Source organism: Populus euphratica, unplaced genomic scaffold, assembly GCF_000495115.2.
Source record: "Populus euphratica unplaced genomic scaffold, PopEup_1.0 scaffold13.1, whole genome shotgun sequence".
NCBI lineage: Eukaryota > Viridiplantae > Streptophyta > Magnoliopsida > Malpighiales > Salicaceae > Populus > Populus euphratica.
Genome location: NW_011499872.1, coordinates 510061 through 536889, shown reverse-complemented (window position 1 = coordinate 536889; position 26829 = coordinate 510061). Strand labels below are relative to the sequence as shown.

At 33.7% G+C, this 26829-nt stretch overlaps 2 protein-coding genes and 1 non-coding gene across 7 annotated transcripts; 1 reads left to right on the top strand and 2 right to left on the bottom strand.

Moving 5' to 3' along the window:
• Positions 1-5810: 5810 nt before the first annotated feature.
• Positions 5811-12864, bottom strand: HEXO1 (beta-hexosaminidase 1). Its single transcript, XM_011028812.1, has 15 exons — positions 12414-12864; positions 12152-12235; positions 11811-11846; positions 11165-11276; positions 10984-11054; positions 10677-10807; positions 10342-10358; positions 10059-10107; positions 9666-9766; positions 9260-9319; positions 8445-8478; positions 7359-7457; positions 7104-7163; positions 6759-7009; positions 5811-6278 (listed from the first exon to the last, which is right to left on the bottom strand). Exons 1-15 carry the CDS (start codon positions 12726-12728, stop codon positions 6103-6105), a joined length of 1596 nt encoding a protein of 531 aa, XP_011027114.1. The 5' UTR covers positions 12729-12864; the 3' UTR covers positions 5811-6102.
• A 2825-nt stretch (positions 12865-15689) lies between these two features.
• Positions 15690-15761, top strand: TRNAH-GUG (transfer RNA histidine(anticodon GUG)). The gene has a single exon. It is a non-coding gene; the product is annotated as a tRNA-His (tRNA).
• Positions 15762-16922: 1161 nt separating this feature from the next.
• On the bottom strand, positions 16923-26829 carry LOC105127487 (protein transport protein Sec24-like At3g07100). Of its 5 annotated transcripts, XM_011028809.1 has the most exons (15): positions 26541-26829; positions 25424-25534; positions 25275-25305; positions 23589-24707; positions 23344-23482; positions 22336-22526; positions 21517-21624; positions 21213-21416; positions 20470-20701; positions 19639-19788; positions 19336-19492; positions 18886-19013; positions 18464-18786; positions 18193-18381; positions 17442-17870 (listed from the first exon to the last, which is right to left on the bottom strand). In XM_011028809.1, the coding sequence occupies exons 4-15, from the start codon at positions 24645-24647 to the stop codon at positions 17637-17639; spliced, it is 3114 nt and encodes a 1037-aa protein (XP_011027111.1). In that variant the 5' UTR covers positions 24648-24707; positions 25275-25305; positions 25424-25534; positions 26541-26829; the 3' UTR covers positions 17442-17636. The 5 variants fall into 5 exon arrangements, with proteins under 5 accessions (XP_011027113.1, XP_011027109.1, XP_011027111.1 ...); XM_011028811.1 differs by lacking the exons at positions 25275-25305; positions 25424-25534 and adding an exon at positions 16923-17326 and having other exon boundaries at positions 17604-17870; positions 23589-24703; XM_011028807.1 differs by lacking the exons at positions 25275-25305; positions 25424-25534 and adding an exon at positions 16923-17326 and having other exon boundaries at positions 17599-17870; positions 23589-24703; positions 26541-26828.

Sequence of the window (26829 nt, the reverse complement as noted above, 5' to 3'; positions counted from 1 at the left end):
ATTTAAAACATCATTATCCAAATTTTATAATGATGTTCACTAATTACTATATCAAGATTATTATGGAAAAAAAAAACCATAACGAACGAGATTAACGAACTATAAACGGTATAGTTAGCGAACCATAATCATGCCTTATCGTGTGAGTAATTTACTTTCCCTTTCCTTCTCCTCTTGGAGTTCAAGAAGGAGCGGGTGGGTTACCTGGTCAACACTTTTAGTAGCCTTTGGCTCCAAGGATGGCGGTATCATAATAAAACTCATGAACTTTCCCCTCACCTCTTGGAATTCAAAAAGGAGCAATTGTGTTGGATGGTCAAAGCTTTTGGTAGCCTTTGGCTATAAGGATGGCAGCATCATAAAACACATCATCATGCTCCCATAGCAAATGCACCGTGGCCCATTCCATTTCAAATGCCCACTTGCCTTTTTTTAGGCAAAAAAAAGCTAGTTTGTCACAATCCTCATCTCTAATAATAATAATAATAATAATAATAATAATGTGCATGTAAATTTTGTTTAATGAGTGTAATTCAACTTTTTAAATTTTAGATTTGTTTTTTAGAGGTCACTGATTCGAGTTTTATAAATCTTAGGATTATTGAAGATTTACATAATTGTTAACTTCAGGATCCGTGAAATTAGTTGAGGTAAGTTGAAGCTGACCTAAACATTTATATTAATAAATAATAATAATAATGTACATGTAACATTTATATAAACACTAATATCTTGAAATTCACTGGATTCTAACTAATTCAGTCGAATTAGATCAGCCCACTAAGAAATAAAACTTTCTAAGTGATGATGTACTCTGTGCACAAGGCTCAAACTCAAAACTTTATTTAAAAAAAACAAGCGTCGAACCACTTAAACCAATCATCATTGGTTAATCATGCATGTAATATATTTACAAGTAATGCCATGCAAACAAAGATTTAATATAAAATTTCCATACAAACATATGTCATGTTTTTTTATTAATTATTTACTGACATATAAATTTGTATGTAAATTTAACATATAAAAAATGTTCTTGCATTGTTTTCATATATAAAATTCAAGAAAAAAAATCTTAAAAAGTATGAAATCCAAACCTAATTTCATCACAAACAAAATTCCAACCCAGTCCCTGTATTTTTTTTTTTGGCAATATATCCACAAGATACGTGAAACTAAAATTCTCTTTCCAGGTTTACAGAGTGGTCCATGAAATCTCAGTTATTGAATAATGATCACATAGATTGAATGAAGAATTGATCCACTCACTTTTATTTATTCATTTCCTTTTAATGTATAAATCTTTTTTTCCTGGTATCATTTATGAGTACTTTCTTTTCAAATTAATAATAAAGATAAAAATTAGTTTAAGAAAACAGGAAAAATAGAAAACAGTAAAAATAGACAACCAATAAGAATTTACTAGTTTTCTATGTAAACAAACACATAATCCTTTGAGCTTGCTGTCTTTGGAAAACCCAAGAAAGAAAAGTGAAGCTAACACCCATTCTCGTAGATGAGAGTGGGACTTTAGGAAATAAAAACTTGATCTCCAAGCAAGAAAATAGAGACTAATTTCATAATTCGATTGAAATTTTAAAAAATTAATCATAACAATCATCTAGTAGGTGGTCTATAATAGACAACCAATAAGAATTTACTAGTTTTCTATGCAAACAGACACGTGACCCTTTGAGCTTGTTGCCTTTGGAAAATCCAAGGAAGAAAAGTGAAGCTAACACCCATTCTCAAAGATGAGAGTAGGACTTTAGGAAATAAAAACTTGATCTTCGAGCAAGAAAATGGAGAATAATTTCATAACTCAATTGAAATTTTAAAAAATTAATCATAACAATCATCTAGTAGATGGTCCAGTGGTAAGAACTTGAGATCAAGAAATTTGTTTTTCTTGTCTCAAGTTTGAGTCCTGTGGTTGCTAATATAATGACCACTATAGACTTACATGATCATTAACTTAAAAGTTCGTGGAATTAATCAAGATGCAAGTATATTGGCCTGAAAATTCATATTAATAAAAAAAAATCATAGTAAAATCATGGTTTTATTAATGGTTGAGAGGCTCTTCAACACCTAAAACTCTCACGTGTCAAAACCACAAAAAAAATCAAACCCAATTATGTTTGAAATTATATCCTTTTTCAGGGTAATACTCCAGTTATCTCATAAATTGATTACTCCAAAAGAGTCATGAAAAGGTATAACAAGTATATCTTATCTCTATATAAAATCTTAAAATATAATTTATAATATTTTTTAATATATTTTATTAACTTGTATAAATTTACACTGTTTTATATTATTAAATAGAAAAGAAAATAAATGTGATGATGTTTAAACTCATGATTGTTAAGTTATTTAGATTTTGATAATATGTGAAAGAATTATTTTAATTAAAAAACTTAAATTGTTAAGTGAGAGTTCAATATACAATTTATATTATTTTTCAAATCATAAAAAACATAAAAATCATAAAATCAATCAATTAATTAAACCAATCTAAGCTCTTAATACTATCACAAGAACACAGTAGCAACATCAAAGCTTGTGAAAATCATAGAATAACCATCTAGTAGACGGTCCAATGATAATAGTTTGGAACCAGGAGATTTGCTCTCCTTATGGTTTTAAGTTCAAGCCATATGATTGCTAATATGATAATCACTAAAAGTTTACATGATCGTTAATTTTAGAACTTGTGAGATTAGTAAAGGTGAATAAAAAATAATCCAAACATTTATATTAACCAAAAAAAAATCATAAAGGAGAGGCACTTGCAAAATCTTTTGATGGTAAACAACGAGTGTGAGATGAGATGAGATAAACAGTGATCACCACACCATATTTAAAATACACAACAAGTCAAATGCTAGATAAGATAAGTAATAATAATCACATATCCTATTCACTATTCAACATCTCTATTTTTTTCATTATTAAGGTGTATTTAGTGAAGTGATAATGATTTGGTTGAAAAATATTTTTATGTATAAATATATTAAAATAATATTTTTTATATTTTAAAATTATTTTTAATACCAGTATATTAAAACAATTTAAATATATAAAAAAATATTTTTTAAAAAAAATTAGAGTAATGCAATTTGAATTTCATTACTAAACCTACTCTTGTTTTTTTTTGGTAATTATGAGTGTCCAATCTAACTTACATACACCTTAACTAATTTCTCGAGACCTTAAAATTAATAACCACATAAGCTTTCAGCTGTTCCTATGCTTGGTACTCAAACTAATGACTTTTAAAAAATAAACTTAAAACCTAAATAGTTAAACTATATCTCTCAAGATTCAAGACTTACTAGAGTGTGTTTGGTAGTGTGGTTGTTTTTTAAAGTGTATTTTTATTTAAAAATATATCAAAATAATATTTTTTATGTTTTTAAAAATATTTTTAACATCAGTATATTAAAATAATCTAAAAATATTAATTCAAAGTAATGAAAAAATTAAAAAAAATTCAAATTTTTTCAAAAATATTTTTAAAATTCAAAAACAAATAAGGAATTAATCCGGTACAGGACCCAACTTTCTTCCACGTGATAGATGGTATACGGGCTTTAAGAGTTAGTTTGACCACGACAATGGCTACGACCTGGGGAAAAAGGAGAGTGGTTAGAAAAACAAAGTATGCATCCATAATAAATGTGCCTTATCAATGCATGGACAGAAGGGAAGTAATGAATGTCACGAGGAGACGTTTCAGAAGTTGTTGCGGTCGCCGGTGGATGGTATTTTTCAATTTGTTTTATAATTGAAAATATTTTAAATTAATATTTTTATTTTAATCACTAAAATTATTAAAATAAATTAATTAATTAATTTAATGCTCTTCTAAATAAAAAATAGCTTGTATTATTGATTCTTACAAGAAAGCATGTTTTTCTTTTTAGGGGGGGGTGTTAACTGGGTCTTCCTAATTTTGTACTAGGAAGATATTCTCAAACGATTTTTTCAAACGATATTAATTACATAACATTTATAGTATATACGTTTCGAGAAATTTAATAAGCTTTTTTAGCTATGAACTTGAAGGTTTCAAACTTGGACAGTCGAGGAAGAAAACAAACTTCCCCACCTAAAACGACACCCCATTTGATTTATATTATCTTTCCAAATTATTGTTTATAATATGATCCTCTCAATTTCTTTTTCTTTCGTATAATTTTCTTATTTATATCTTTCTTTTGTTTCTTCTGCACATTAATTCTCTAGAAAAGCATTTAAATCAATTCATAACCAAACTATCAAGACTTCTCCTAAACGGGTCATGAAGATTCTTTTGGATACTTTTACAAGAAATCTCTAGTGTTTTTCAGTGGGTTTGAAATTATGGTATAAAATATTTTTTTAGTTGAATTTTTATTTTGTTTGCATTATAGTGTATTAAAATCATTAAAAAAAACTAAAAAAATATCAATTTAATGCTTTTTCAGATTAAATTTACATTTTTAAAAGGCACCAAAATACAATTTTAAACACAAAAACAAATCGTTGAGAGCAAATTTACTAACCTCATAAGCTGTTACTTATCTGGGAGTGGTATGTTTTTGGAGCCCTTTATACCTTCCCAGAGAGAGTAAGCAAAAGACCAAATATTTCAGCATATGCTCAGCTGCATTATTTCTATGTACTGCAATGACTTGGGGATGTAGAACTGGTTTAAAAAGGTAGCACTCTCATAATTCTTGACTAGAAAAGTACTCAAATCTTCGAGCCAGATAATCGAATAAGAACCAGCTCACAAAGGGCCAATCAGAAGAGGAGTGCAAGGCCTCGGTGGAGAATTGGGAATAAAAGGAAACCAAACACACATGAAAAAAGGAAAATTTGGTAAATGAGATCAGCTTTACCGACTCATGAGCATATTTCTCCACTGTTACGTGAAAACAACACCTGGTACATTATGTGGAAAGAAAAGACTCATGGGTCACACATCAGAGGAGAAAAATATCTCACTTATGGGGGTTCTCCTGAAATCATCATGTAACAAAATGGTAGGACCCGGTAGTCCTGTTTCAAGATCATGCAAGCAACTTTGGAAGTTCAATCATTTCCCCGTGCAGCAGGGAAGATGGCTGTTGAACATGGACAAGGATGAAAGCTAGAGACGTGTGGTTCGGTTTAGGCAACAGTGATACTTCATGTCCATCACTTGTGGTTTAGCTGAATCAAGTTGTTCTCAAAGCCCTGTGCTTTGATTTCTAATCTAGGAGGAGATCCATAAACCTGGATTTTACTTCGGAACCTCACAGTTTTAGAGCCGTGGTCAACAAAATGTAAGCAAGAATTTGATGTCAGTGGGTGGAAATCAAACTAAGAATTAATGACAAATTGAATGATAGAGGTCGTTCATTTTTGTAAGAAGAGCTGTTGCGAATCTTTCAATTTCATGGAGCATTTGACCAGTTAGCTGAGAATCGATTGACCATGATATCTTCTTTTCAAAGTTTCTCTTCATTTTTATTTTTCACTGACGAGGACAAGGAAACTTGCAGTAGCTCAAACCTAGTTTCAGTTGAAATTTCTGCGAGTATCAGTGGGAATCGAAGGGGGGGGAAATTCCTTCATATGAAAAACTTGCTCCAAGAATACGCAAGAAATCAATTGCAAATGACAACGACCCACAATGCTTGCAGAGGGGATGGGCTGCCCTGTAAAACGCCAACCACATTCTAGGCAATATTTGCAGGAAAATCAATAATCATTGAAGATGAATAGACGTCTACGGAAGCTTATTGGCTTCAGATAGACATGCTCAGGAACAAACGGAATGTAAAAAAACTGCAGGAACTTGATCAAATTCATAAATCCAAATGGTAAACTATAACAACATGGCCACAGTATGATGGCCTTAACATGAGATTCGTTTCATCTCACAAACTCAAGTGATTTTAACTTTTTCATGCAAGTGATCCATCAACATACCACATCAAATTAACCCCTCTTAACTTATTATGCAAACACTAGAAGAAACCAGACAGCTGAAATCATTGTGTTTATGTACAAAAACTCGGAAATGAAGCTTCAAGACATGTGAAATTACCTAATATGAGAAGAATATAATTATTGATCATAGCAAGGCCCTGGACCCCTTGGAGGTTGTCTCGCATAGTAGTTTGTGACAGGAGCAGCCTGAACTCCACGGCTATTCAATAGGCATCTGAAGTAATGCAAGCGAGGTAATGCAGTTAAGGTAATATTTCCTGAGGATATGGTCTCTCTGTTGCTCCACAAGCGCTCTATAGATAAGATAAAATGGACAACAAAACCGTGTGAGAGCACAAAACAAGATATATTTCTGCAAAATTATAATTGAAATCTATGCAAAACCAAGTTGTTTCTCTCGGACACAAATGTCATTACAGATCATCCTACAAAAAATTTGATCCCGTACAAGCAACAAACTGAGGCTTGTTTTCAAACCATTAACTCATGTCAAAAACTGCATATAGCCACAATGAAGTGATTCAATTGACCAGAAAATTTAAATGATCTCCAAAAGATCACTAATTAAGGGTGGGGAAAAGGCTTTTCAGTTGACAAATAAGCACCTCCTATTCTTTCACATAGACAGGAGGACATCTACTGTAAATTTTAAATGCAGGCTGAATTGTCTGCATCTTAATTAGAAGCTAGTGAATATATGTTGAAAAACTCCAAAATTAACTTCATTTTTTCACAACCACTCTTAATGATCATGTATTTGACTATAGACATACCTGCTGCTGCTGCTGCCCGAGGCCATATTGTTTGCTGAACAACTGAGGTATCAGCTGTCTCAGACCACATGCAAACTTCTCCTCCAAGCACTAGCTCTTGCATAGAAGTATCATTTATTCCTTCAAGTGGCTCGGCTTTGTAAACTTCATACCAAGGGACATCTAGATGGTCCAGATACCAAAATCCCTGATTGCTGAAAATGCATCTGAAACCTTTTGCAACAGCCTTTGCACAAACCCCACCACCCAACCTGCAGTAGCAGAAAGAAAAGTTCATTATTGAAAGATCGATATTGTTATCCTGGAATGATACTAAAATGGAAGTATGTAGGAACAGAAACGCACCAGTTATGCACTATAGTCCTTGGATTAAGGTTTGATGCAAATGTATTGAATGTTTCTTCCCTGTGATAATAAAATAAAGATCTGTCATATGTCTATAGAGCTAAAAATCTCTAATTTGAGGAACAAACGAAATGGATAGGAAGTCTATTTCAACAGGTCATCTTGTCACGACACGTCTGAAGACAGGAAAATCCAAGAGCAAAATCGATTTTGAAGTGTTTGGAATAATTTAATATGATGCAGATACAAACATACCAGTTGACCGGGGTCCAACCTTTTGAAATTGCTATTTCTTGAGCTCTCAATACAAAATATTGATATGCATCCTTGGTTGTCATGTTGTGATCAAGAAGCCTACAGTTGGATTGATGAGCATTTGAATAAATATATAACTTAGAAGCCAAATAATTTTCACGCTTAATTAAGGGCAGGAAACATTCAATCAGATAACAGATAAATGGAGGAACAACATATGATATACCTATATGAAAACTTACTGACAGGTCCCCTGCCTCAATACCCGGCACTTGGGTGATTCCAATATGTAAACATGACAATCATGATATATTAAGATCACCCAGAAACTAAGTACACATCAAAGCACATTTATAGGATACAATTAAACATAAAATATTTTGAAATGCAGAGAAGAACAAATCACTTTGATTATTATTTTCATCTTTTATGTAAATCAGTTAAGCTGAAGACCCTGCGACTTCAAGTTTCTGGAATAGATGGATATCGAACACTGAAAAGAAAGAAAGAAACTCGACTTTGAAAACAAATATGCTATAAACGCCTGTCAGGCATGATGCAACATGAAAACAAACCAACTTCCAGAACAAGCGTTTTTGCCTCATATGAGAAACTTTTCGTGTACAGTAGGTAAGTAACAAGTAGAGAGTGTCTAGGACTCGCTGTATTGGACTTCAACTGATCGTTTACAACTCCCGTCATCTTGTTTGTTTAAATTTTTGTACTTTCCATTTATTTCTAACGACAAAGAGCCACAGAGACCGTATGACACTCCCCTGAAGTATAAGGTGTAGGCAAAATGCTGGAAAGACATCAGACTGCAAAAATGGAAAGTACAAATATTTTTGCCTACAAACTTCCCACACCAGAGATAAATAAAGTAATATGCGCTCACATCAGAAACTTAACTACTAATAGTTCGCATGAGAATTGTCGAATAATGCCACCTTTAAGGTAAATTCTAAAGGTTTTCTATCCATGTTCTTCAAGCTATACTCTAGCAAGATATTTACATGCTCACTTTAGCAATACATAGTCACATAAAAAGTGTATAAGATGATAACGCAAATGAGTTCAAGAATGTACCATTGTTTCACATGCGATGTAGATTTCCAGCAATCTGTCAGATATTGAACCATTTAGCATTCACTAAACACCATAAGCATGAAAATTGAGAAGTGCACACAGTGTGAGCAGTTAGAAGCCAAATTTAGCATATTTCTAAAGCAAATATAAGCGATTTATATCGGTAATAAATGGTTTTTCGAAATTGAAGCTTATTGGTAATGAGCTGAATAATATCTTGTGCACGACTCTCTCAAGCTCTGGCCAGTGAAGTTAATGGCTGCTTCTTTATCAAAGTAAGAGAACTCTAACACTAAAAATGAAAAATGAGAGTTTCGGACAAATCAGTTATTATGCAATTTCCAATGACATTAGAGATTGCAAGTTTTCATTTGAATGTCAGAGGAGGGGTTTCTATATCAAGATTATTATCTGATGTCAATTTAGTCACTTCATAGGGATAACATATGAATAATATATAATGGACTTCAGAGTTTTTTGTTCCATTTAAGTTTCAATTCTTCTTCTTTCCCCTCCCTCTGTATCTTTCTTTTGTCCACTTCAGTATCAAGTGCCTAAGCATGACCAGATCAGTCAAATACACAAACACCTTGTTTCGATTAGAATTCCATAAAACTATGTGACCTAAAATGACACATCAGAAAGTCAGAAAAGGCTGTGTAATCTGCTTGCTGGTGAGGCAGCAGCAAACACCTCTTGAAAACTGAAAGTCCTGTTGCTCTAGTTATGAAAGCTTTTTGCATGAGAGTAGTTTTTTTAATCAATTAAATGGTTGCAAAATCTTAGCTTTCAATAAGAAAACCACTTGTACTGACCTGTGTTAACCTCATCACCGCCCAAGTGAAAGAGCCCGAAGGGGAAAATTTTTCTCAAGTCTGTAAAAAAGAAGAAGCATGGGTCAACAATTGAAAGAGAAGGAATGCATGCTCAAACGATTAACTAATTTCATTTTCAATTAACATAAAACATTTTACTGGTTCAGCTCAAAGCCAAGAAAATCCAACAGAGATTACTATAACTGCCATGAACTGGATTGCTGATAATATAACTGAGCTAAAACCCAGTTAATTTGCTTTATAAATCTTCAAGCATAGATATCCATGTCCTGACTGTGTTCCTCAAATAAAAAAGGTTCTAAAGATTCATGTAAACACAAAAAATTGCAGGGATGCAAAAAGTGAACTTGACGACAAGCAAAGAATGGAATAAAAGGAGCTTAACCTGTCATGATGCCAGAGATCACGTCAAAAGTAAAATTTTTTGCAACATCAAGTGGCTCTCTACAGGAAGGAGAAGGCCAAAGGTCAGGATATCCAGTTCCCCTGCAAAAATAAACCACAAGTTTAGAGTTTTAAAATGGAGAACTTGATAGAGCAAGAAAATACAACCAGTCAATTAAATTCTAAGGGAAATTGAAAGCTTAAGCATTTTCTTCATTCTCCTTTTACAAGGGATAAGAAAAAAACACATCTCTATATTAAAGATTGGTGTGATGCAAGAATCACACCTCTCATATTAAATATGACTAAGAAATGTTTGCCAAATCTGAGCTAAACCAAGAAAATTTCTTACAAAGAGAATGTCGAAAACAAAATTTGATAAGAACTGCCTTACCATGACTCTGCATGCCCAGGAACGTCTATTTCAGCCATGACATTGATACCTGCCATAAACCATGCATAGATAGTCAGAAAAGCATACACAAAAGAAGCTATAGCTAAAATTTCTGAATTGGCCTATTGAGGAAATAATTGCACTTTGTTTTTCCCATCAAACTCACTGTGTCACGCTTTCTGGTAGTTACATTCAATCACAAAAGAATAAAAAAATTGCCCATTTTGAAATGTGATCTAAAAATCCTCTCTAAAGTTTCAACAGATAAAATGATGAGACTCACCTCTCATTTTGGCAAAGCTTCATGTTATTCCATGGAAACACAAACAAAGAAAAAAAGGAATTACATGTTAGTCCAGGCAGATTGAGGAAGCATAACATTCAATAGACATGATAAAGACCCAGACATAGGCTGGGGAATTTATTTTTTCTAGGAAAGAAAAAAAGACAAATATGCATTATTTTGTTGAAAACCAAAATTTTCAAGTCATAAAACTCTAGTTTGCTTAAACCATTCATTCTATGGATTCCATTAAAGTTGAGTCCCTCGCCATTTATATAAGCTATATGAAACTTACTTAAATAAGAAAGTTATTGAATGAGCAATAGGAATCTTACTTCACAATTTCATATGCATCTTCAACTGTGTATCGTTCCCATTTTGTATATGAACCTTTCCATAAATTTGGATAGGAAGGTACTTCTAAAGGAAATGACTCCTCATCTATAATGTGCCAATGGAGGACATTCTACTGAATGTAATATCCAATATCAGATAATGACAAAATAATAAAAGGAGAAAAGAATGGTAATGTAGAAGTGCGTGCCTGAATGAATTCCAGTTGTGGAATACAAATGCAGAAGTGTGTGCCTGAATGAATTCCAGTTGTGGAATACAAAGCTCTCAAACAACAACATTACTTACAAGTTTAGCATATGACATTGATTCGATTATCTGCTTAATGACACCAATTGGTAGGTAGTGCCTTGATGTGTCTGCAAGAGTGTATTTAAGAAGGGAACTAAGAAACATTTTAATAAAAAAATTATTTTAGGTAAAGAGTTTGCAAATTGCTATCTCCCTCAACAAAAGAAATGCATCTCACCAAGCAAAAGCCCACGGTATGCAAATCTCGGTTTGTCTAGAATGTACCATGGGGCTCTGTATATTTGCACTGCTTTAGTTTCATAATCAAATGCACAAAGTTGGCTGAACGTCTGAAAGATCACAGCAAAGAAAATGAAAGGGATGGTTAGCATACACAACTCCAGCCACTCATACACTCATCATTCTTTTCGAGCAGTTAGTTCAATATTTACACTCAATGAAATCACAAGTAGCCATGCAATAAAGATGAACTCATGATGGCAAAAATTCAACGCCGGATTTTTTTAGTAATGGCAAAGAGGTTTTCAGAGGTCAAGGTAAGCACAACAAGAGAGTAAAAGTAAACAGAGAATTTGACCTATTTGTGGTGTTTATTCTTAATGACCATGCATTTAATCTGTGTGTGGATGAATTCAAGTAAAAAATGTAGTCAGTCTCTACCTGCTTCAATTTGGATGCTCTCATGTTCCAAAACTAACCATTGGTTTTGAATTCAATTATTTGGATTAGATGAAAAAAACAAAAACAAAACAGTAAGAAATTAAGTTGTTATCATTTTTTATCATGCACTAAATCATGTTCATTCAATTTCAATTCAATAATTTAGATTTAACGAATCACTAGAACAAAGTAATCACACATACCTCCAACCCTCGCAATGCACCATACACAGTATTTGCCTGCAACAACAATAACAAGAATATCAACATCACTAGAACAAAGACATAACCATCCAGAAAATATGATCGTACATTAGTAACTTTGCATTCAGTAATGAAGTAGCTGGACTTGAGAATTAATCCCCACACCACATGTACACTACATTTGGTAGAAAAAAGTCATCTCCTTTCTTTTAATTACATTCTACCAAACGACAGTAAAACAAAACAGTGTCCTCTTCTTCAGGAAACAATCGAATAAATCACCTGGATCTCCAACGACTCACAAAAACAACTTCTCTGAAATCTCAAAATTGAAACTTTACCTCAATATACGCTTCCCCGATAATAGACTGCCCATTTCTCTTTTCCACAAGCAACAAATAACTCTCGTCCACTCCAAGTTGAAGCTGCAACAACCCCAAAACAACAACAACAAAAAAATACCCCAAATTATCAATCAGTCCCCATGATGATGATGATAATCATCATAAAAAGAGAGAAAATCTCAGTTTTATCACTCGATCTTTCATATACCCAAAACCCATTTCCCAAACAGTCCCGGACATCAAAAAGTCTCAAACTTACCTCCTCATTATCAGAAAGAACAACAATCTTCAAAACCCCAATATCAAAAACCAATCTTTTATTAACAGAGTAACTCTTACTGCTGTGCTTGAATATAATCTTTTTATATCTACCAAACCCATCTTTAATAATACTCGAATCCCCTCCTTTGCCACCAAGAACTAGCGACAGTTCCGGGTCAACGGAGAGAGTGCTATTTCCAGAACTGAATTTCGCCGGCAAAGGCCACACATAGGTGAGATTGTCATCCCATTCAGCTGATGAATACAGCAGAAACGTACAGATTGTGAAGAGAAGCAGTAGATATGATTTCATGATAACTCACACGGTCACCAGAGAGAGCAGGTGATGATGATGAGGAGGAGGAGGAGTGGACAAATGGAGTGGTTGGTGCGTAATGATATTGGGTTTTTCTTTCTTTCCACTCTGATTAGGCGAGCTCATTTTTTGTTACCGAAAGATAAACAGTGCTCATGCTCCAGTAACTTTTGTTACGGGAATGAGAAAGCTTTTACGTAAAATTCATTATTGTTATTTCATACTCAGTGATGAAGTCACCAAGTTGTTGTGGATAATTCCTCTCTTCATACCGTTGAGTGGATTGCTTGCAAGGTAGGCTGCTGATATCATATACTTTGAGGGAAGAATATGGGTCAAAATGATTGCATTTACTGTTTTTTCTTTTTCTAAAAATTTCAAGATAGCTCGGCTGTAGCTTACTTCCATGTCCTAGCGCCGGTCCACCCCCGAAGAAAACCGCTAATAGTGTGTTGTTAATTGTTTTTTAAAATTATTTTTATTTAAAAAATATTTTTGATATTAATATATTAAAAAAAATATTTTAAAAAAAATTAAAATACAAAAACAGGATAAACTCTTTAAGTAGTATTTAATATTGTGTTTTAAAAATATTTTTTAAAAAAATATTTTTTTATTTTAAATTAATATATTTTTTATAATCTTAAATTATTTGAATATAATAATATCAAAAATAATTTTTAAAAATTATAATTTTAATATATTTTAACATAAAAAATCCTTAAAAAAGTTATTACTATCATATTCCAAGCATCAATTTGATAAATATCTCATTGCTGCGGGGAAAGTTAATCTTAGTGGTGGGGATAGGGATGGTGGCTCCCGCTTCTTGAAAATAATAATTATTATAATATGTTCCCATAAAATTAGTAAAATTTAAATTTTAAGGTTAAAAATAGTTAAACTTCATCTTTTCATCCTCCAAGTTTTTTTTTCTATTTTTGACCTGAAAATAACTCCTGGCTAATGACATTACCACATGGAAATGGTAATCAACAACAACATTTGTCGAGCTATATAAATATATATAATAATATTTGTTTCTGTGATGTCAATATATTTTTTTAAAATTGAAAATTTTTATTTGTTGTAATTTTTTTGTTTTTTAATTATTTTAATAAGATAATATTAAAAATTAATTTTAAAAAAATAAAAAATATTATTTTAATATATCTTTAAATAAAAAATATTTTAAAACTTCATCCCTACAACTGCAGTACTATATATTATCATAATATACTGTTGAGTTATCTCATCTCATCTAATATTTGCCGGACAAGATGGAAATAAATTTTACATGATCAATAATGCATAATTGTATGTAAACTTAAACATATCATGTCAAAATATTAATATTTATCATTCAGATTCTAAAATTGCTTAAAAATAGGTCTATGGAGTCTATAATTAAAATCCAAAAACAGTGAAAAAATATATTAAAAATATATTAAATCACATCAATGTGCGTGTATCAGACTCTTTGTTGTGGTTTTATATTATTTTTACTATTTAATTTTTTTCTCATGCCTGTATTTTTAATTTATATAAATACTACATACAACTAAAATTAAAATAATTATATTAAAATTCAACAAATTATTAAATTTGATCTTTGCTGTTATTTTTATTATAGGGGATTCATGGTTACTTTCTTATATTATCTTTGATTCCGCATAGAAAAGAATTCATATTTTTTGACGAACTCTATTGGTATAAAAAAATGACATTTTAATTAGAAGATAAAATAAAAATTTGTATTCCTGTCTGTCTTTTTATATTTGTCTCATACTTGCATATATCTTGTGTGTGTATATGAGGGCGATTCATAATTGATTCCATTTAAATTATATATATATATATATATAAAAAAAAAATTGTACTCTAGCCTGTCTTTTTATATCTGTTTCGTGTTTGCATGTATGTTGTGTATGAGTGAGATTCATGATTGGTTCTATTCAAATTTTATTTATACATAAATTATTGATTTTTTATATACACCCACATGCACATAAAATATTAGTATAAAAATAATGACAAGTTAAAAGTGGTATTTGAAAATGTAGTAATAATTATTTTTTAAAAATATTTTTTATTTAAAATATATAAAAACAAAATTTTTTTATTTTTTAAAAAATATTTTTGACATCCGAACATTAAAATAATATAAAAATTTACAAAATATTAATTTAAAATAAAAAATAATTTTTTTAAATTTTTTTAAAAAATATATAAAAACAAACAGCTCCAACATCGCTGAAAGGAAAAAAAAATCAAGAAATAGATTGACAAAATCGTATCAATTTCAATCCTACAATCTAAGAATGGGAAGCTATGAGAATCCATAGGCAGATAATGATATAAAATATTAAATAACGCCCATCATGCGCAGGTGCATAAATAATTCAGAAAATATATTCAAAGCAGATAATTTCTGTGACTGAATATTTTACTGATTGAAGCAGTAATTAACAAAAATATGCCTCAGTTATCTACAATGAAAACCAGCTGGTTTGAATAAAACATAAAATTTAAACACTATTCTCATTGCTTTTCTCACATCATGTTTCCTCAAAACAGCCCTGCACCTTATGAACCTGCCAAAAGAGCATCTACTTATTCCCTCCCATATATCCATAGACATGCATATAAAGAGAGAACGTCTTAACCATCGAGCAAATCCCACTAGGGGAAACAGATAGCTTCACTTGGGACAACCTTGCATGGTACAAAGATGACAGCAGATATGAATCATATGATCATGCTGGTTGATCTTTTCTCTGCAATTTATTAGAACGAGGGATGGCAACGGGACAGGACAATGGTGGATCATGATCTTGCTCGTTTCAAGCAATTTATATATGGCAGAGAATAGTTGCGTGTCAATGCAATTTGAAATAGCAAGGCAAACAGAAGCATTAAACCTATACTAATAAATAATTCTGGGAAAGAGGCCGTCCAGTGGCTGTAGTTTAGTGGTAAGAATTCCACGTTGTGGCCGTGGAGACCTGGGCTCGAATCCCAGCAGCCACATTTAAATACATTTTTCCTTTTTTTCTCACACTAATATACAATATTCTTTTCCTCGTCTGCTACAGCTGAAAATGTTGGATAGGAAGAGAATTTACCGGTCCACGTGCATGCTCCTCGTTTGCTTTGTAAATTAAAAGAAAAATTTATTTATTTACCCCCCGGCAAGGAAATAAACTTTACAGCTTGATGGGCTTCTCAAAACCTGAATTAATTCCTGTTGTTAGTACATTCACCAGCTTCTTTCAGAAAGTGTAAATTCCATTTGTTAAATATATCAATAAAAAGACATTCATTAAACTAATACCTCATTTGTTTAATAGAAAATAATTTTTTAATAATAATTTTTCAAATTTTTTATATTTATTTATTATTAAAAAAATAGTTAATAAAAAATATTTTTCAATAAAAAAAAATTTAATTTGATTTCTAGAAAAATATTCTCTTTTTATTCTGGACAGAAAACACTTTTTAAAAATTATAAAAACTTTAAAAATATCATTTTATTTACTGATTATATTAAATTTAACCTCAAACTTTATATTGTTGCGGGAACACGCATATATATTTGAATATTTTTTTAATTTTACCTTTTAAAATTTAATTTTTATATTAACTTTTGTTCTTATTTTTATAATTATTATTTATTTTTTTCTTATTATTTTTTAAATAAAATTTTTTATCTATCAAATTTAATCCTTATTTTTTTATTGTTACTTATTGTATTTCAAATAATTTATTAAATAATAATTATTATTATTTCAATTTATTCATCTTTTATTTATTTATTTATTAAATTTAATTTTTATTATTATTTATTTTATTTGAGATAATTTATAAAATTATATTTTTTTAATTTTATTCTCATTCAACTTTTTAATTTATAAAATTTATTACTCATTATTTTAATAAATTTTAAAAAATAAAATATTAATAAGTTATTTTTTAACTTATTTTTCATAATATAACCAAATATTGTAAAATATTTTTCAATTTATTTTTTATTATATTATCAAATATTAAAAAATAATTTATTTTCTTAAAATTTACTTTTCAAAAAAAATATTTTTTAACAAATAAACAGGGTTAAGAGTGAAAGGCATTGCCTTCCAGTAACGAAAACATATTATTCCAAAGCTCCAGAGAAGATGCTACTGCAGCTCGTTAAGCAAACATAAAACATCTCTCTCTGAATAAATAAATGCCTAATGGACATTCAAAATTTTTTGCGCATGAAAGACTCGGGATACAACACAAATATAACAATTACTGATGATAATTACTGTCATCAAGTACAAAAAAAATAAATATATTGATACTGTTTTGCTTTTCAACATGAAAACTGCAGCGCCAAAATAATCACTGAAGTAAATCTCCCTTAATTATCGAATCATGTCAAGGACCAACCAAATGGTAGCTTCAAAGTCCATCTGGGCGATCAGTCCAACTCAACCATCCACAATATCGACGGCAAGCCATCGTCAAGTGCTGATTATTTATGCTTTTTTTAACAAAACATGTCTTCACTCTACAGGTGCGGGCCAGGCAAGCCATCGAAAACAGAAAACCTGCATAATGAAAGATGTCGAGTTTTTGCAGGAATGACAGCCGTCAAATTTAGAAAACCCATGAACAAAAGAAATTCAAGATCCCAAAAAACAAAAGGGGGGGAAAAGTTATCTGAAGCAACACACAACTGCATAATTCAAAAGGCCTTTTCTTTTGCCACAATGAACATGAGCACACATATGCAGCCACTATTCTCATGTATGTCCTAAATGAGAACTGCTGTGTATGCGTGGATGGGTAAATTATGTTTAAATAATTTCAAAGAACTGACCTTACGATGAAACAGCACAAAACAACACTGGCTTCAATTTATGCATTTTGCTGTACTTGCCGATGTATTTGCACCATCCAGTCACTATAACCACTGGCACCCCCAATCTGGTCCTCCACGAGATTTGTGAGAAGAAGGTAACCTTCTCTGGGCTGCTCACCTTGTCTTACAAGATTGCAAAGCTGATAATATGAAGGATCACTATCTCTTAATTTCTTAAGTAGCCCCATTAGCTTTCTTGACATCTCAGTATCATGCTTACCGAGAGCAACCTGGTTAGCACAGAGCATAAAAGGACCAATTACGGTCTCAAAATGAAGCAGCTAGCAAATGAAGGGTCAACTATAGAACAGTTAAAAATTAATCTACAAACTAAACAGCAGCTTATTGTCCACACGCTAAATTTGGCAGACATTTTTGGATCTGCATACACACATTGAAGCTCAATTAGAACAAGGTCATGTTAGACCCTCGAACCAATGTTGAAGATCAGCAGTATCCTCTTTACACAAAATGGTAAATAATGCAAGCTTGGAATGATTGTGAAAAAAGGGCATGACGTAGCTTAAACTAAGATAGAGACAGTGCACACACCTTGGAAAACTCAACAGCAGCATCTTGTCCAAGTAAATTCATTGCTACATCAGGTGAAAACATTCTACCAAACCATACAACAAAGCGAAAACCATCATCATATACATAAAGGCCTCTGGAGTCTAAGCTCTCAGCGGTCAATGGTAACCGTTTCATGATGTTTTTGAATTCACCGACTTGTGCAGATGGCTGCATAAATTAGATGGGAGATTGACCATTAGTGCAACGTAAAAATATCATTGATCCTGCAGAATACATGAAGTACTTTTACCTTCAAAAGATATTCATCTACTCGTATCAAGCTAGGGTACAAAAGCTTCAACATTGTTTTTACAGGTAATGCCATCATAGTGAATCCTGCTGCACAGCGATCATCAAGTTGAACATCAGCATACCCTCCTCGAAGAGCCGCTGATTTACAAAGTGCCAATCCATACAGAGGCAAAAACTTCAGAGGTTCTGGATATATCATCCTGCCTCCCAAGCGATGTTGCATGGCATAGAGATTTCGGTATTCTCTAAGAGCTTTCACAATCCTCAACTGTACAGAGCTTCGTGCATCTTCCAGCTTGTGGGACAATGATTTCTCGATTGCTTCAAATTAATTAACTTTGTTAGAAGAATTATAATGCCCCCCTTATCCCAATATCTAAAATCAGAGTCATCAATGAAATATGTCCAGTTCAAACTCACCTAGCCTGGCAAACAAAGATACAATAGCACCAGTATCAGCCTGGCGATACATCTCCCCCAAATCTGCAACTACAGGCACTGCTGCTGTGTGTACTCTGATACGCCTCTCTCCACAAGAAGCAGTGTATCTTTAGACAGCTAAGAGAACTTCCATAAACCTGTTCTTTCATACTCAATAACCTTAATGTACCATATTTGACTACGAGGAAAAATATATCCAACATCTCTTTTCTCAATATTTTGACCACCTTGGATGGATCAGCAAACAGCTGAGAGAGAGAGAGAGAGGGATGGAGGGGGAAAGAGAGAGTTACTCTTGGGTGATAACAAGTGGTCAAATTAGGAAATGATAACAAAATATCCTATTGGAATTCATAGTTATAAAAAACAGATGTGCACTCCATGTGTAGATGCAAAATTAGCTTTATATAATTCTGCTCAAAAGGATACAGCAAAGCAACTTGGAAATATACTGTTTTACTTGTAAGTAATGTCTCTTCAAGTGATAACTGTGCCCCATATGCTTTGTCACAATCAACAGCTGGAAGTGCTAGTAAATCAGTGGACCTTAGCATGAAGTTTCCATGGTAGGATGTAAAACGAATACCTGTAAGCATAGAGCAATAGAAGATGGTGGGGAATCAAGTTCCTATCCATCGACAAAACCAAACAACAAAGAAGATGTATTTGTATTGTTTGTACGTGTCTGCTCTAAAAGATAGAAGATTGTATAAGAAACTTGAAAGGACAAACCTTTTCCACATCTTATGCGCATGACAGCTTCCCAAGCAGTTTCTCTTGTAAGATCTCTAGCCAACTCATGTCTCAACTTCTCTCCATGAGTGGCTGATTGGAAACTTGGATAGTAATATACCTGCCCTCCGGAGTATTTTGCTAGAGCTCCTGTAAAGGGAGATGAAATTAATTTATAAAAATTGTTAATATTTAGTCAACATTGTAACTGTTGAAAGCATCATTTAAGAACAAATGACCAGGATTACAAATCTGAAGATTCACTTTAAAATTAATTTAAAAAATGTTTCATTACATAAGCACTAGGCACTCACAGCATAGATGTAAGGCATGTAAAAAAAAACAGAAAAAACAAGACCCTCTGCATGACAAGTGTCAACCTAACTAAACAACCCATATATGCACCACACTGACTCTTCAGCGAAATAGCATAGAAACCAGAAGGTAGGGAATTAGAGAACTGTGCTAACACCAACAATGCAGAATGCCATAAATGAATTCGTCAATCTCTGTTCGCCAGAAGAGCAAAAGCTCAAATTCATTAGGCAAAAATTCTAAAACCACATCTCATACTCAAATCTAACTCCACAGAAGATTGTGTGTGTTGAATTTTTTTTTAAAAAAAAATCAGTTCTCATGCTATAAATAAATAAAAAAACCAACAGTAAACATTTTTAAAAAAGAAATTGATTGATTAGAAAAATCTAGGAGATGCAAAAGAAGTTTTGTTGGCCCCATCAAAGTACATCATATAAACAAGCAAGATTTATTTTCTTTTCATTTCATTTTTTTCTTTGGCTGATAACAAGCAATCTAAGATAGATATTGTACCTAAGGAGGCTATATCAGTGTATTTATCACCGAAGGCATACACATTAACTCCTATCTGGTACTTGGTGCATTCGGCGGCCATGTTTTTATAGAATGGATCTTCTGGAATTCTTAAAGCATGCTCTTTATCAGTTCCATAAACGCGAAGATCATCTCCACGCAACTTCAAACGGCCAACACCAAGAGATGGAATCGTGTTCTGAAATATCAACAATTTCCCACCAAGCTGGCTCTGCAGAGAAAGACGGAGGCGTTAATGAAAAATGAATGGATGACCAAAATACTTAAGTTGAGAAAGGAACAGCAAGCAGCAGTTACATTCCCAGCAACAGCAAACTAAGTGAGATCCTAATAAATATCTTATGAAGGTGACCAAAAGGAAGGTAAGCACAAATGTCTACTCAGAAACTAGTTTAAGAATCAAGGCTGACACATATTAGAGTTTTAATCAAAGTTGGTTTCTAAAATGAAAATATTTTCATCCCTGCAAAAAACCACTACATTATCTCTCCATTCATTGAACAGGAACGAAAGAAATAATATCATAAGGCCCAAAGATCATAACTGCAGTCAAGTTCGGTCAGCTCAAATCTTTGGTGAACCCCATTACCCTCAACTTGTTTTCCACCGCTTATTCAAGCAATTTCTTGCCCAATTGGAACTTGAACAGAATGTTTGAATATTAAACACCAAACCAACATATATATAAATTAAGTTATGAACCGTGAGAATAAATAACACACCATAACCATGAAAGTTGCTTTTACAGCAGGGCCAAGAGCAGACTCCACATTCACATTGTCCTGAAACATGGAGGGTAAGCTATCAAGAAAAGCTTCTACCACAGATCTTGACTCAGACAAGTTAACAAGGAGATCATCAGGCAAGGGAACAAATATGTCATCAAGATCTGAGACCACCATCATCTGAGGCTGTGTTAATGATGACTGCACCAAAAAATCTCACAGACATCAGCTAATTGTTAGTGGAAAAAAGAATAAAAAATATCAATAGCATAAGCTTTCATCTGATCACACAGCAGCTAACCTTCATGTTGTAAAAATGTATTGTGCTGTCAAAGGTGATGAACCCAACCTGCGTTCTGGGGTAGCCTGGTAACTCATCCAAACAGGACTTAATAGTTTGGGCCACAACCTGCATAGGGACATTAAGGTGAATGTACATTTTAAATTAAAGCCAAGCAAGCATACACACAAACACAGCCCAATGGTAGCCCTAGTTCTCAGGTCAGGCCTCCCTCAAAATGACCCCAAAAAGGGTGAAAAGCCAAAAATATATTTTGAATACATCAATTAGAAGAATCAATAGAAAATGGCCAATACTTATCAATCAGTCATGCTATGAAATCACTGCTTTTTAAATAGGATTCCTGCAAACCTTACTTCCACTTTTTTATACTCTTATCATTCCTCTGACAAAAACCATATCTAAATCATTCCCCATTATCATGGGCCACATATCTAAAACATTCCCCACAATTCTGACCAAAGACTTTACGAATCATATTTAAGAGAGCATGCATCAAACCACTTGAAGTGGCCATACTACACAAATTCTAGAATCCACAAAGAGGATTTAGCAGTGATCTGGAGGCTGACCGATAAATGGACTGCATAAGACTCCTCATATGCATGCATGTCATAAATGAGACAGAACAGCATCCAAATTTATTGTTTGAATTTAAAAATCGGCTGGTACAGACGCAAATTTAGTCCTCTGAGGAGAGAAGCCATGGGGCATTATCTGAGATAACTGACTTCAATAACAACACTTCTAACTTCAAGTATTAAAATGTCAATCAAAAAGAAATATAGATGCATTAGGGCATTAGCTGCAAGAGCTTACCTCAATCATACCACTTCTAACTGCAGATACTGAAACGTCCATGAGAAAGAAATATAATGGTGGCATTGGAGGCCGCACCATATACTCAGTCGGAGCAACAAACTCCACACTACCCTTTGTAAGCTCAGGTCTCTGGTCCAAATCAATTCTCCTGCCAGTGGCATCTAGCTGAGCAAAATAGTTTCCAGGAACTGAATATGAGAGTTAAACCATGTCAGCAACTACATTAGCAAAAATAAATAAATGAAGAAGCTAGAAAAAAACATGTGCAGCCAATATCAAAAATGAAAAGAAAGTGTCTCGTGCTCCAAAAGGGGGAAATAAATTTTTAAAAAATCACAAAAAGGAAGAAAAAAAACAGTTGTGAAATAGCCATTAGCCAGTGCATTTTTTTCATTTTCTGCAATTATAGCCAGTCTCCGAAGGCCAAGAAAATAAACATCAAGGAGAATGTGGCTAAGCCATAGTTAAAGAGTTCCGTATACAGAAGCATTGATGCATTATGCACGCTGGCTAGCACAGTTTTTCAATTCCCAGTCCTAGAATTCTTGGCATTTTACTTGCATACATTGAAGACATACTGCTCCCAGTAAAGGACCCCCTAAACAACATTAAAAGACAAGCAGTTGGGTGAGGTAGGCCCAAAAATAAGCTGGGAAGCTAAAAAACCCCAGGATACAAGATCAGCAATGATTGTACCAAATGAACCAAAAAAAACATAGTTTTCCTTTCACATTACAAATAAGCAGCTAAGTCGTACAAATTTTGAAACTGGTCATTCAAACAGCACATGTAGAATTCATTGCCCACAATTTATTGTCATATTCCTTGCAAAGGTGTTCTAGAAGACTAAAATCTTAAAGCATATAGATAGAACCTACATTTAGCCATCGGCAAAATCTAACAAGATACACATGGACACAAATTGCAAACAGATTCTCTCTATGGGACCCCTAACACTACCATAAATATCATATCAGTTTCCTTTAGAACATACTTGAGATTTACCTTCATTAGGCAGAGCACAGATGTTGCAACACCACTTTCTTCCAGAATCTGTAAATGTCACATAGGGATTTACATATGTGCGACATCTTCTACAACGAATAATGCCAGTTGAGACAAAATTAATTACTGGCACCTCATCCTGAATAAAGGAACAACAACAAACAAGTCAGATTAAAGGATATCAGACAAGCAATAAACAAAGCATGTCCAGATTATCAGTTGAATTCAATTTCACAGACACTAACCCCGTCAGGAGCTTCTGCAAGCGGGCAAATAACTGCTCCAAGAGGAAAATGCCACCTTGAAAGCAAAGATTGTGAACTTGGTACAGCAGACGTGGTAAGCCGAAGATATCTAGGATTGCAATTCATGGAGTATGCATCTCCCAATGAATTTGGCTCCACATCACCATCCAATGGCCTTGGCAATGCTTTTGGATCAAGCCCTGAATCAATTGATCCAGGAACAGATCCAATAGAGAGTGAGCTGAAGTCTTCTGCCAAACCTTGGATGCCACCTATAGGAGGTGCAGAGCCTGGATGTTGGATTTGATCCCTGGAATGCAATCCAAAGGGGGTGCCTACTGGTGGAGGTTGAGCAAAACCTCCTTGCTGAGGAAGAAAGGGGGGAGGTGGTGTTGGTGTGGGTGCTGCATAACTTCCCTGTTGAGCTTGAAAGGAGGTCATTGGAGAAGCTTGTGAAATTGCATTTGCCTGCTTTACATATCCTGGCAAGGATGGCTGCAAAGTGGCCCTAGCAGTGGAATAAGATGAGTCCATACGTGGGAAAGATGGCTGAAAATTCATCCTGGATGCAAAAGACGATGAATCTGATGACAATTGAGGAACATTCAAACTTGATGGAGGTGATCCCATTGGCACTACAGGTACCTGTGGCTGTGGATGAAAGGAAGCTGGAGATGGTAATTGACCTGCAGGAGACCGAAATGGTGGTTGACCAATGGGTGGAGCTTGGGTTGGTGGAGCTTGATGAACAGAGGGAAATTGCGGTGATGGATAACACTGGAAAGGGGGTCCGCTGGTGGGTGGGACATATGCTGTTGGTGAAGAAGCCACGGAAGGATCATTAAACCTAGCTGGGGGGTTGTTAGGCCTGAACCCAGAAACTTGTGATCCAGCCACAGGCCCAGATGACATAGAAAGCATCGTGTTTTGGGGATGTTGAGCAGGGGGTCTAAAGCCCGAGGCCTCTGATCCCATCACCGGGCCAGATGCTGAAAACGGTGTAACTGTAGGGGGAGCAGCAGCAAATGGTGAACCAGTCACAGGATTTTCAGTCCCCATGATTTTCAACAAAATAACTTTATCTGCCCAGGATGATTATGTTTCCATAGTTAAACCTGCCAAAACAAGTAGTCGAAGGTTGTGATAATCAAAAAAAATCACAAAAGGCGGCACAGCTAAAATGTACATGGCACTTTAGAAATGTTGAAGAACAAGCAATGCAGTTGATGAAATTGAGATGCATCAATCAAAGTCAGACAAAACCGGAAGACCAGACATCTATGCTGTGCAGCACAAGAGGCCAAGCAAAGAGTTGTTTGAAATACTGTAACCACTGCATATGGAAACAAGTGCAAATGACAAATTTTGGAATGATGATTTTGCAAAGAATTGGTTGATCCAATTTTCAAATTTATAGAGATGGATGTGAGATTTGCCTTATTTTATAAACTATAGAGAGAATTAATTAGACTTCCTTCTTTGCATTTGAGTAATTCAGACAGTTGAAAGTATAATGCTTTCTCCAATGAGCGATTCCTTAAGTCTATTGACATGAAGCTAGCAATGCTTGATAATCGTTGATTCATAGTTTACAAGTTTAGATCTGCATTTCAAATCCTGAATCCCCGAACCCCTTGAATCCTACAACCCTAAATCTAAAATAGATCATCTAAAGACTTTCCCTAAGCTGTCCAGCATCAAAAAGGGCACAGCAATCCTGCATAATATCAAATAAACACACTGCCATTAACACGACCAAACTGAAGCATGATGAAAGAGCCAGAAAAAATTATCCTATGGCATAAGAATCACTTCGACAAGCACAAAGTTTTTACTTTTTTACTAACTGTCAACTTCCACTCCACCCAAATACTCCAAATGCCACTTCTCAATATGATATTATGGTCCGTCACATCCCCAACTGAATAAATGCATAATCAATGAATCTTGCATAATCAATGAATCTTGCACCATGATTAGGGATAACGACCACTGTCAGGAAATATTAAAAGAAAAAACTATCCACATGTCCCAGAAATCAAACAATGTAGCAAGAAACAACTCACTTTAATGTATTAGATTCAAACAGCTTTTAAAGTATGAGCTCTTTATTTTCCTAGTCCCCGCCAACCAAGTTTATGTTAAATATCATAATTGTGCATTCTTGTTGCTTCCATCTCTTTACTGCAATTGTTTTACCTCTTCTCTCTTTTGCTAGATAAATGAAAAATGTTTGGGTTATCAAGAGTTCATACAAACATAACATGTTCTTGCCTTTTCCTAATGATTTCTTAGTAACCTGGCATACTTCAACATGCATCACGTGATGGGATACTCAATAGTGACTAATTAAATCAAGATATCCAGAGGTAAGATAGTAAACAAAATCTCTTTCTAACAAGGATCACGTTTCCATTAGCTACAACTTCAAGTTGGACCAGATTCTTGCAATGGAAGTCACAAATCTTGTAACTCGTGATCATGCATCAAACCTACGATCTCAAAAGCCACATTCCCATCGCCCACTTGGTTAATAATTAAAAAATAAAAATAAACACAAGGATAAGTTCTAGCAGATGAACACGCACGCCCTAATATTTGCTCAAGCTTCGTAATTCAGACCTCAATTACATCAAAAAAAAAAAAGATAATTAACGAGTCCAACTACATTAAGATACCAATAAACATATGCAATTGAAAGTTCTGCAAGAATTACATAACTTTCCTCGATTAAAAAACCAGAACAGTTTACAAATCAGAGCAAGAATTGCACGTTTCTATTTGTAATTCAATTCAAGATCACAACAATACACACTTGAAACAACAAAAACAAACTAATAAATTGCTATCAACGGTTAATTACTTCACATCTTTCAAAAGACCCAATAGCAACCACCTTTTCCAGTTCCACTAGAAACTTCAAAATGAAGTGACGGGAATAGAGATCCTTACCGAAAAATTCAAGCGTTCGATCGCAATGGAGGACAGTTATCTCGATCAAGCAGGATTCAAGCACCAAATCCGCGATGCCGGAGAGGGAGAGAGAGCTTGGATCAAGAGATTGCGAGAAGGAACTCTGGATGGATCCAATAAAAAATGGGAGAGGAGAGGGAAGAGAAGCGCAGAGAAGACAAGAAGGAATTTCGAATTGAGAGAGAGAGAGGGATAAAAACACAACTCATGCGAGAGCGTGCATTCGCGATGGGAAACTGGTTTGGATTTCCGAACCCGAATCGGGTTT

Bases quoted from the DNA above. Each gene is read 5' to 3' on its own strand.
- HEXO1 (XM_011028812.1), bottom strand. From the start codon at position 12,728: ATGAAATCATATCTACTGCTTCTCTTCACAATCTGTACGTTTCTGCTG. The intron at 12,236-12,413 runs GTAAGTTTGAGA...GGGTTGTTGCAG, and splicing joins TTCTTTCTGATAATGAGGAG to CTTCAACTTGGAGTGGACGA. The intron at 7,458-8,444 runs GTACATTCTTGA...ATCCAACTGTAG, and splicing joins ACATCGCATGTGAAACAATG to GCTTCTTGATCACAACATGA.
- LOC105127487 (XM_011028811.1), bottom strand. From the start codon at position 24,647: ATGGGGACTGAAAATCCTGTGACTGGTTCACCATTTGCTGCTGCTCCC. The intron at 21,417-21,516 runs GTTAGCTGCTGT...TTTTTGGTGCAG, and splicing joins TACATTTTTACAACATGAAG to TCATCATTAACACAGCCTCA. The intron at 20,702-21,212 runs GTGTGTTATTTA...CTTTCTCTGCAG, and splicing joins AAGCAACTTTCATGGTTATG to AGCCAGCTTGGTGGGAAATT.